Source organism: Chrysoperla carnea, chromosome 1, assembly GCF_905475395.1.
Source record: "Chrysoperla carnea chromosome 1, inChrCarn1.1, whole genome shotgun sequence".
Classification (NCBI taxonomy): Eukaryota; Metazoa; Arthropoda; class Insecta; order Neuroptera; family Chrysopidae; genus Chrysoperla; species Chrysoperla carnea.
In genome coordinates, this window is record NC_058337.1 from 12,033,463 (window position 1) to 12,045,233 (window position 11,771).

At 30.1% G+C, this 11,771-nt stretch overlaps 1 protein-coding gene across 1 annotated transcript in view; it reads left to right on the forward strand.

Annotated features, from left to right (window-relative positions):
- Window positions 1-10,753, forward strand: part of LOC123290745 (adenylate cyclase type 3-like) — a 97,087-nt gene extending 86,334 nt beyond the window's left edge. Inside the window, exons 9-20 of the mRNA XM_044871041.1 lie at window positions 2,301-2,419; window positions 2,505-2,666; window positions 3,655-3,695; window positions 4,332-4,381; window positions 4,445-4,561; window positions 6,010-6,266; window positions 7,421-7,496; window positions 7,871-8,096; window positions 8,175-8,257; window positions 8,322-8,420; window positions 8,945-9,193; window positions 10,352-10,753. Coding sequence (XP_044726976.1) covers window positions 2,301-2,419; window positions 2,505-2,666; window positions 3,655-3,695; window positions 4,332-4,381; window positions 4,445-4,561; window positions 6,010-6,266; window positions 7,421-7,496; window positions 7,871-8,096; window positions 8,175-8,257; window positions 8,322-8,420; window positions 8,945-9,193; window positions 10,352-10,753 — 1,881 coding nt within the window. The remainder of the gene's footprint in view (window positions 1-2,300; window positions 2,420-2,504; window positions 2,667-3,654; window positions 3,696-4,331; window positions 4,382-4,444; window positions 4,562-6,009; window positions 6,267-7,420; window positions 7,497-7,870; window positions 8,097-8,174; window positions 8,258-8,321; window positions 8,421-8,944; window positions 9,194-10,351) is intronic.
- Window positions 10,754-11,771: the final 1,018 nt, after the last annotated feature.

Here is an 11,771-nt window from a genome sequence, read left to right on the forward strand (position 1 = left end):
CAAACATTTTCTTTTTTTATTCGTCTGGATACGACCAATGGAACCGATATGGTTAAAATTGTAAGCAAAAATGATATTGCATCAAGTCGGCGCGCAGCGCTTGGTTTGAAAGGTCCGTAGATTGTCCAATAAATAACATTTTTGTACTTTTTGTACTCATTTTAAAGGTATGAGTCTATATTTTAATGCTATGCACATAAAAATACGTTTTATGTAATAGCAACGAATCCTGTCTGCTATTAGTTTATAAGTCGAGAGGGAGCCCTTAACGAAAGAAAACCCCACATAATTATATGAGAAAATTGCAAATTTGTTCTAGTTTAAGAATATTTTTTATTTTTTCAAATATCTCTATTAAAACTTGAGTTTTTGCAACTGAAGTGCAACCCACTCTGAGCGATGAGCAAAATGAAAATTCGGATTCAGCGGGTCAAAATACGTCGAAATACACTTCTTGTACGGTATGACCTGTAAATGCATACGAAACTCACTCAGAAAATACACTATGACGGTGACTGGGTACCGTGCGAGAAAGATTACTGACAAAGCATACCTTGGCTAATTCTACTATGAGCACAGCGAAGCGTGGCCGGGTTTAGGTAGTATGGCTATAAATATTAAAATTTTTGAATACTTTTTTGTAAAATTAGATGCGCATGCTACTTTGTTGAAAACAAATTATATAACTAAACAAATATATGGTAAATCAAGATTCCGCCACTGGAATGCAATCTTACCCCCTATGTATATCATAAGTATTCTATTCAACTGGTTATATAAATGTATATACCCTCTCTATCTCATCCAAGCGGACGTGCTGCTTCCACCCAGATAATATACTATACAATATCTAATAGAAGTATGTTAAGTATAAGAAGGTTGTCCCCATGGTGGCTTAAATGGGATCGAGAGAGTAAATTTATTCCTATACCCAGTTGAACGAATATTTATTTATTGGTATTTATGGTAAGTTTTATAAATCAAAACCACCTATTACAGAGGCTGATTTTTTTAAAAGTATGCCAGCTAATTATTTCAAAAGCGGATTGGAATTTCAAAAACGGTAAAATACGGATTTTCAGAGGGATGTAAAAAAATGTTTTTAGTATTATCTTACAATGGCACCTTTAATAGTCTTAAGCAAGGGTCAACTGTGTTTTTTAATTGGAACTACATAATTTTTGTAGGGAAATTTTTTGTCTCAAAAAAATCAATTTTTGTTTGAAATTTTTTCTCTGTCTCAATTTTCGGTGCCTGATTTCCAAACTTTTCAAGTAAAAAGTTTCCATCGGAAAAATTTTAACCAAAAAATTATCAAAATAATAATTTTTGGGTTTTTTTCGTAATATTAATGGGAATAAATTTTGTTTTCTTAATTAAATTATTTTTATGTATGAAAGAAAATAAAATGAAATAATTTTTCTATTTTTTTTTATTAAATATTTAATTTTAAATTATACAACTTTAGATAAACAACTTGAGGGTTGTCTACTTCATCATTATCTAGTTATAGCAACCGTCGTGGAAAATTGTTAATGAAATAGTACTACGGTAATAAATACTTGAATATATAGTCCAGTAAAACAAAATAAAACAAGTGAAACAAATAATCGACTGAGTTAATTGTTACTATACAATTTGCGCATAATTTGCGCTCTCGCGGGTAAACAGTGATGTTTACGAAAAAATGTTTCAAACAAAAGTTGTTTCTTTTTTTAAAGGAAACATTTTTTACACTTAAAATTTTGTTTTTTCTTTAACGGTATACAAGATGGGTTCTACGGACCCAAAACCCAATTGACCTATGTTGCTCGTTTACGAACTCGACCTCACTTTTTACGTCTTAAGCACGCTTTGAAAATTTCAGTTTGATATCTCTTGTAGCATTATAGGAGCAGGAATTTTTAAAATCGGTTAAGGAGAGAATCAAAAATGAAGATTTGTATACATTTTCATACAAACTTTCATCCCCTATTACACCCTTTTAGGGGATGAATTTCGAAAAACCCTTTCTTAAATAACACCTACAGTATTTACAGTATTTCGCCCAGCGATTTAGGCTGGGCGTCGATAAGTCAATCGCGAGATTGGCTATTCCCCAACCAGATTTTTCCCCCTTTCAAAAATGTTTCTGATTTTAAATATAAAAAAGAATCAAATCGAAAAAAAAAACATCAAAATCGGAGCTGTTATTGAGGACTCCCTAAGAATGGCTATTTTATGTATTCCTTTTACTTTACTTGTAATTGTACTTTATGTGACTATTATTATTTAATCTAATCAAATTTTATTATTTTCAGATGACTAGTCCGATTGAAGAAAATCAAATATTAACAAAAACAAATAACCAAAAACAAGATGATTCGGAGAATTTTAAGAAACGTCTTCGGAAAGAATTAGTGAATCGTGATGGGCATAAGTAAGTGTTCTTAATTAAAAATGTTATTGTTAATTTGATAATGTTAAAATGTAAATAACACATAAACTCACTAATTTTATTTCAGAGAGTTGTCTAAACATACTAATGTATTTAGTTGTGCATTTAAAGATGCAAATACAGAAAAATCATATAAACGACAAACTGAATCATTTACAAAATTTTCATTGTGTGGTCTTGTTGTTGTTATGTTTTCCAAAGATTTTGTCTTAACCTTTATATTACCAATGTAAGTATTCCATTTCATTACCCACTATACATTTAAATAATCATAACAGGGCTGGTTCTAAATAGATACACTGAAAAAAAATTAAAATAATGACAATCTCATCCAAAGTTGGCAGTTTCATATTGAAATATAGTGAAAATAATTTCAAACAATTTCCTAACGATTGAAACAAGTACAGCTAAATATTTGTATTTACAATAGAATGGGATTGAATTTAAAATATGAATTCATTGATACAAAATCACTGAAGTTACATAAACAAAATCATTACTTCTATGAAAGAGAGATTGATTTTAGTTTAGTCATGCATTTTATTGATGAAAAATAAAATTGTACTTAGTTGGAATATATAATCGTGTAATAAAGCGAATCGATGAATTAAAGAAAATTTCTTAGCGTTTGCTTTAAATAGAGGATTTGGTTATTATGATCGCATATCTATCATGGCTAGTCCATATGTGATTGAGCCAACTACATGAAGATTGCTGTTACTAACTTACAGAAAGTTAGAAAGTTTAACAAGCATCGGTAACGTAGTTGGTTAGGCTGTAGACCTAGGACACTTAAATCAATAGTAATGCATATGTCGGTGGTTCTAATCCTACTCGAAGAAATCTAATTTTTTTTAAATAAACCTATTAGCACCGTTTATTTTTCATGCCTGATCATGCAGTTGTAACAATCACATAAGTATTTTATTTTAATATTTATAAGTGGTAGAACCAATCAAAAAAAGATTGTTTAAAACTATGTTGCATTTCAAAACAACAATATTTGAAATTTGTTAGATAGTATATTACTTTCATACAAATAACTCATGCGTTTGTGTCAACTTCACCATTCAACCCCGTATGGTAGTTGTATCACATTCGTGGCACCATTCACCATATTTAATCTCACGATGAGGTTGAGCCAACCTCATATGAGTTGGTATTAAGAATTTTTGTTCAGTGTACCTCTACATTATTATTTCCTCACCCTTATCCAGAACAAATACAACTTTAACAAAGGCATATGGCAGTGGTGCGAGTATGTTTCCAAAGGCCAACATTATTTTCATGAATCAACCCAAGTTTTTCCCATCTTTTTGCATCTCCTATATATTTTCTGACGGTATCCACCCTTAATAACTCTTGACTTGATATGATTATTATTTTGGGTGAGAACACGTCGATTTAGATATCGAGAGAGAAGTGTTTAAAGTGTTTATCTATCTTATTAGTTTTGGAGAAGAGTGAGCTTTTCATTGAGCATGAAAACCTAGGTTAAATTTAATGTCTGGGTAAGAAGTGTGCCTGCACACCCAACATTTTTTGCTTGAAGCATTTTTATCAATAAAACTTATTTTTCGAGTTTCAAGCATATAAACTTAAAACAGACACCTTGTTTATGGAATATTGAATAAACACAAACTTTTATCACTAAAAGAAAAAGTACACCTTAAACCGGTCAAACGACGATATTATATTCGTAAATTGTATTGGAAATTTGTTGCCACTTTACTACTCTCAAAAATTTCGTAGCAGTTAGTTATTACCAAAAAATAATTTCCTATCCGATTATTTCATCAAGTCATCCCTGTTTATATTATTCTAATGTGAATTAATTGGATTATGTTTTCTTTTTTTAGGTTTTTATTCCATGAATTTATAATTGTATTTTTAGTAATTATATTATTTATGTTTGTGATTGTATTAGCTGAAGCAATAGGAAAAGTAAGTTTTTTTTTAACTTTATTAATTTGATTCAATTTTGAAATTATAAATTTTTGCACACAGGCATGTCCGAGTTCGATTGTTCAGTTTAGTAATAAAATTAACAACAGTATTTGGTTAAAAGTTATCGCAATAGCAATCGTATTGTGTGTGACAACTGGATCTTTTGTCAGTGTTACGGTAAGTCAATAATAATCACTAATTAAAATATTAATAAATACCCTAAATTCTCTTAAAGCGTTATATCCAGTTGCGAACGCAAAAAAACACGTATTTTATGAGTTTTTTACATAATTATAAAAAACGTTTACATATAGATTCTATATTATTTCTTTAATTAGAACATTTCTTTAATTAAAAGATCCCGTTGTGATTTCAAAAATTTGATATGTTACTGCTCCTGTAGGCGATCTCCTTGAGGTCCTCCAAAAAAAGTGTCCGGCGTTGAGCACCTCTGGTTTGGATTATCCAAAATAAAAAAATCCAGAAAATTTCTTTAGTCTATAGATTAATGCAGATGGTATTAATGGAAAGAAGAGTCACAATTCTTCAAAAAATTTCAACTTCAAAGTGGTCTAAAATATCGAAATAATATTCAGAAATACCCTTCGATTCTTACCTGTGGAAAATATTTAAGATTGATCAGTCGAGCCGTTTCAGATAAATCTTGCTTACGAACTTTGAAAACGTTGTTTCGAAAAAAACGCGTTTAAAGTTTCAAAAGACGTTTACTTTGAATTTTTTTAAACTGTGTTTATCTTTGTGAATATTTCTCGAATCAACTTGAAATTTTCAGAGGATATACTAAATATATATACATTCCGAAAATTCAAAAATCGATTCATTGGAAATTCCAACTGGATAATTCCTTAAAACTCCTTGGTCCTTCTTTAACGCTACCCAACTATCCTTATCCCTCTTTACCTCTTTAGGCCCCTATTCGAATATTTCTTATCACAAAAGCAAAGAACTATATATATCCCTGTTACTCGTAACACTCAGGTGAATCTGACGACACCTGATTCAATAAAATTGATATAAGGATTCCAAAGTTTTACAAATAACTTTTGTAAAACGAATCTTATCTCTTTATAATGTTAGTGTGGATGAGTATAGATACAATCAGAGCAATAGTGTTCAACTTCTATGATAACTGGGAGTTGGAACTCGCCAACTGGCGATTATTATTCGTACTAAATACAATCAGAAGAAGATCCGAATTCAGTAGTTACAATTTCGACTATCAGATGGCAATACTTGTACTTACCATTTTTTTAAGGCCAATAAAAATATTCAAATTCAAATCAGATAAATCCCACCAACTGGCGATAAAAATTTGTACTATTAAACAGGAAGTGGACTGTTTTTTCTGATTACTTACCATTTATCAATACTGCAAAGCTTTGGTTTTCTTTTGGAAAATCACTGGCCTTATTTACGGTAGTAATGTAACGAGGTCTCATTACCGCACTCTCGTATGTTCAATCCAGACCTTAATTCAAGGAGTTAAAATAGTTCCACCTTTATTAAAAAATTTAAGCTATTTACTTACCAACTACCATATTATGTTTAAAATTAAGTTTATTTTTTGCAGCTAATAATACATGTCCTTTTCTTTTTGATTACAGACACGTTGTAGTATGCTGGTTGTTCATACAAATTGTACAGCTCGTGAGACATTTTTAGAAACTTGTCCGTATCCATCATATTATAGTTTTTATAGTGTACTCATCTTAGTTGCCACATCAATGCCAACTGCTTTATCATATTTAATAAAAACATGTTTGATGTTCCTTATTACAATTGGACAATGTTTTCTAAATATAACATTCTCTGGTCCATTTTTGGATTGTGAAGAATCCTCGAATCATCGTGATTGGACATAGTATGTTTAATAATAATAGTTTGTTTATTAGTACAGTGCAATTACGTAAATCGGAGAGGGGTTACCCAAAAGTTTGTGACTCTAGATTTTTTTATCCATTCACATAATAGAGGATCCTTTGGAGACCTTAAATCTGATTTTGCGTATTCGGGAAATTAACCCTTTCGCCGCCATCTCGAAAAATGACTTTTTTGCGTTTTGGCGCATATCTTGCGTTCTATTCATTAAAATTTGATGATTTTGATGTCTTTAGACTTGTCTGCATTTATCTTTAAACCTATTTATGTCTAAGTCTACGCTACGATTGACAACAATTATTGGTGTTCAAAGCCAAAAAATTTTCATGAATTTCTTTCTTGTAATGGTTTTTTGCAAATAGTTTTTTAATAGTGTATCTTTTTCTTCAAGAGATATCAATCTGAAATTTTTATAGCGTACATAGGACGTAAAAAGTGAGACCGAGTTCGTAAATGAGCAACAGAGCATGATACGACAATTGGGTCTTGGATCCGTAGGTCTCAACTTGTAAAAATGTTATTATAAAAAAATAAACAACTTTTGTTTGAAAATTTTTTTCGTAAACATCACTGTTTACCCGTGATGTATAGGTTTGAACATAAAACGCAGACAAGTCAAACGACACAAAAATCATCAAATTTCAATGAATAGAACGCAAGATATGAGCCAAAACATCAAAAATGTTATTTTCCAAGATGGTGAGTAAATTTTGCGAATACGCAAAATCAGATTTAAGGCCTCCAAACAAGCCCCTATTGAATGAATAAATAAAAAAAATCTAGTTTCACAAAAATTTTTGTCAGTGTGTAACTGCACTGGACTATTTATAATAAGCTAGATATTTGAGGCACTAGTACTACTTTAATAATAATAATAATAATAATAATAATGTCTGTGAATACTTGTATATAATAAAAATAATAAATCCAAATGTTTTTTAAACTTTTTAGTTAAGTTAAAAACTTTCCCAGGACATAAATATCGAAAAAGTATGTATATATATATATCATGTTTATCAAGAAAATAATATATTTAAGCAAACAGGGCGAAGTTTTAAATAAATTGCCATGGTGCCTTAAATATCTACCCTAAGCTATTTGATGGCTCTCGCAGTATAATAATTCTTCTATTTTTAGCATAACACCCGGAAAATATTCTTTATCAGTATTACTATTGGTTTGTACCATCGCTTTGGCATTTTTAGCACGGCATGTAAGTATTATACCATTTATATTCAATTGCATTGTTGCATCATAGGCACTGTTCAAATTTCAATAAATAAATTCCCGGGTTCGATTCCCGGTATCGGAACCAAAAATATCATAACTCATTTTGTATTTCATTATTTCTTAAGTGCATACATAATAAATATTACAATTAAGATTGCATTTATTATAAGTTTGTCGAAGATAAAGTTTGTTCGATGTATTTAGTCGACTGTATAGTTGAACTCGAATGAATGAACTGATTTCTTTAATACGTCTTACTTCATTTTTGAACTAGACTGCCCTTAAGTTCTAGAGTAGAGTAACTTGACCAACTCTAAGAGTAAGGTAATGTTATTATTTGTTTACCTATATATGCAGATGGAGCAAGTTTCTCGAGTTTTATTTTTATGGCGTACAGAAGTTGATGAACAACGTGAAAAAGCTGCAGATATGCGTCGACGAAATGAACTTCTCGTTTACAATGTATTACCGCCTCACGTAGCTGCTCATTTTATGGGTAATCGAAAACGATCACATGATGAATTATATTCCCAGAGCTATGCAGAAGTCGGTGTATTATTTGCCTCAATGCCTAATTTTTCAGGTAAGTAGTTACATGAAAAATGAAATATTTCGCATTTAAATAATTATAATTTTTAATTCTTGATATATTTATTATTAGATTTTTATTCCGAGGAAACAGTAAATAATCAAGGTCTAGAATGTTTACGGTTTTTAAATGAAGTCATCTCAGATTTTGATGCGGTAATTTCTAAAATATTTTAAATAAAAAATCAATTAAAAAAGTAAAATTTGGTTTTCATTTTAGTTGCTGGAACAACCTAAATTTCAAGATATAATTAAAATTAAAACAATAGGCTCTACATATATGGCGGCAAGTGGCCTAAATTCTTCTAATCTAGTTAAAGTAAGTTAATTTTATTTATTTCAATCAAAACGACTGTTATATTTGCGTACTTATCTTAAGGTATTTCGATACCGAAAAAATGAAAATGTTCCAAAAAATTTGAAATTTTATTTATCAATTAATCAACTTTTTTTGAAAAATTTATTACGATTTTCTGTACGGTTTAAGAGAAATTAATTATCAAAGTCAGTATTTTTACCGGAAAAAGTTTTCATTTGTATGCACAGTTCTTAATTTTGGTATGATTTTAAAGCTTTAAACTTGAGGAATATTGATAAAAGTTTTTTGTGTAAATGTTAAACATTTTTAGAAGCGCTTATTGACTAAAAACCAACATTTATTACGCCTTTTTCATATAGAACCATGTTAGGTAGTCTAAACCCAATTGAAGTTAGCTTTAAGTCGCAAGCCGTTCGATCGCTAACTTCATTGCGTACTCTTATCTCCCGCGAACTCTTAAAACAGCTTATCCTATTTTTACTTGAATATTTAATTTAACAATTAATTTTTAATATTTTTGCAAGGCAAAAGATTCAATAACTACAAGATGGGCACACTTATCTCTGTTGGTTGAATTTGCATTGGAATTGAAGAAAGCATTACAAAGTATTAACGAGCAAAGTTTCAATCATTTTGTTTTAAAAATGGGTGTGAACCACGGTCCAATTACAGCTGGTGTTATTGGAGCTCGAAAACCCCACTATGATATATGGGGTAATACAGTTAATGTTGCTTCTAGAATGGAAAGTACCGGAAAAGCTGGATGCATACAGGTATCAATATAGTCATTAGTTTTTGTTTTTATCTTTGTTAATTAAAAAACTTCATTTGTATAAACTAAACAAGACAACCCTTGTGGAAATATTTCAGACAAAAGACTTAAAAACAAAAGAAGAGTTTTTCAGAATTAGTACAACTTTTTAAGTCTTTCGTTTGAATAATTTCCACAAGGGAATAGATGTTTTTGTAATTTGTAAAAACATTTAATTTGGTTAAATTAAGATCGGGTAAAAACAATAAAAATTGTTGAACCTGAAGACTCACAGACTCCATGTTATTTGCAAAATTGACAGTACTAACTTGTAAGAATACATCGGAAATGTCGTAAGTTTAGTTAAAATTGTATGTACTTTACGAAGATTAACGTATTCAGATCGGTTGTTTGACTACACCCAAAATAAGAAGACAGGTTCAAATTTACGAGACACATAATATATGTTACATCAAGCATGCTGCATTTTAGATTTCTGGACTAACTATGCTTCCATATTTGACATTAAATTAGTCAATTTGTTAAAATCTTATCTTTTTTTGCTTTCAAGATATCTGTGTAATTTAAAAAATTCGTTTAATTAGCTTATATAACATTTTTAATTTATTGCCCAGATTCTCAAAAGGCATACAGAGTGTTAAAAGTCATAGATCACCCATGTAAAGTTTTTTGTTGAAGTGGAGGCATTTAGTCGTGGAATCAATTGTTACTGTTTAATGTAACCGTTTATATAGACATTTTTATCATTTCTACACAGAAATATAGAGGAAACAAACAAAACATGTTTTAAAATGTAGTGGACTTTTTGTCGGTTCTTCAGAGCTTTTGGGACACTCTGTATAACATATTAATTTTTAACAATGCATGGATAGACGCTTGTTGTTGGAAATTCAGTTTAGCTTTGATTACAAAGCAACATAGCCTAAGCTAATCGAGCTAAATTAAAATTCAAAAAGTTTTAAGCTCATATGGATCTTGTGGGTTTCTTAAAAAAACAAAAACAAATGTTTTTACAAATTATCTTCTCATACTTATCAAATAACCCTGTTATCGAATAATTTATATCTGGGTAGCATTCTATACGACTAAATATACCTATTTTTCTTTGAGTTTCCAAAAATGTAACTAAACAAAATAAATGATTGCAATTTAAATATAGGTAACACAAGAAACATGTGAAATTTTACAAAATTTTGGATATCAATTTGAACAACGAGGTCTGGTTGCTGTAAAAGGTAAAGGCCAGTTAATGACATACTATCTACAAGGAAAAGCTGGACAACCTTCTGAAATTCCGGCAACAGTATCTCGATCCCCGTCTATAATCAGTTCGGTAAATAAAATGGGTGAAAAGAGTCCCGTACTGGGTTGTAATACTAGCAGCACAACTGCATCAGTTCCAGATCCACCTATTATTGTTGGTGCCATAACACGATGCGAAGACATTCAAATTAAAATTACAGATGATGATGATAACGATATATCATCGAATCAACCACTCATTCAAAATAATTTTGATACTACAATTCGAGGCAATGAAAATTCTGTACTATATGGATAAAAAAGAAATTTAAAATAAAAGAAATTCAGTTTAGAAGTCATTTCAAAATCACCTACTATTAATTTGTAAATTTACTAACTGATACAGTTACTGGATGATTTATTTGGCTTTGAACTAATTCTATTTCATATCTTTTTATTACACGATAGACAGGGTGATGTTTTTAACTTGGTGCTATATGCTCGAAAATCAAAAAATAAGTTTTATCGAGAAAAATGCTTCAAACAACAAATGTTGGGGTTTATAAACACACATCTTATGGAATTAAATTCGACCTGAGCCTTCGAGTTCAATGAAAAGCTCACTATGTTTGATATCTGTTGAGAGATAGAAGAAAACTTAGTATCAGAAAGTTGATGATCATTAAAAAAATAGCATTTTTTGTTTGTTTGAAAAAAATTTTTCGAAAACCGTAACAGTTTAGACAAAGTTTAACGCAAAATTATTTTTTTATTATTTTTTTTTTAACGGAATCTAGGAGATTTCGAGTAGAAGTTGTTTGTTTTTTTGTATTTGAAGTTTCTGTGGCAAAAAGGTATTAAATTTTTCTCAAACTAGGAACCAGCGCCGGATTAAGCCTTGATGGGACCTGAGGCTTGAAGGGAATGAGCCTTCTTTAGGGCAGAACGATACTGAATATTTTATTTTAAATAACATGCTAGAATAAATGTATAAATTCTGTTAAAATATTTAGCAGAACAGTTATTATAATTTTCATGGACATATGAAGATAGACTGCGCTAGTAATGAGGCTATCGTGGAAGTGGATGTGATACCTGGATAAAGAGACAACGCTGCCTCAGTGGCACCAATGTCCTTGTCTTGAACGTGTTCTTACCATAGACATACAAAGAATATTATTAAGTATAGAGAGTGGGTTTTATGTATATCATAGGGAATATCATAAGGAATATGCTAGTATCATATAGATTTGAATATCAAATCCCCTCATCTCTATTTTTTTTTTTAAATATTTATGTTAATTTAATTATTTTATTTTATGTTTTACATGGACAAT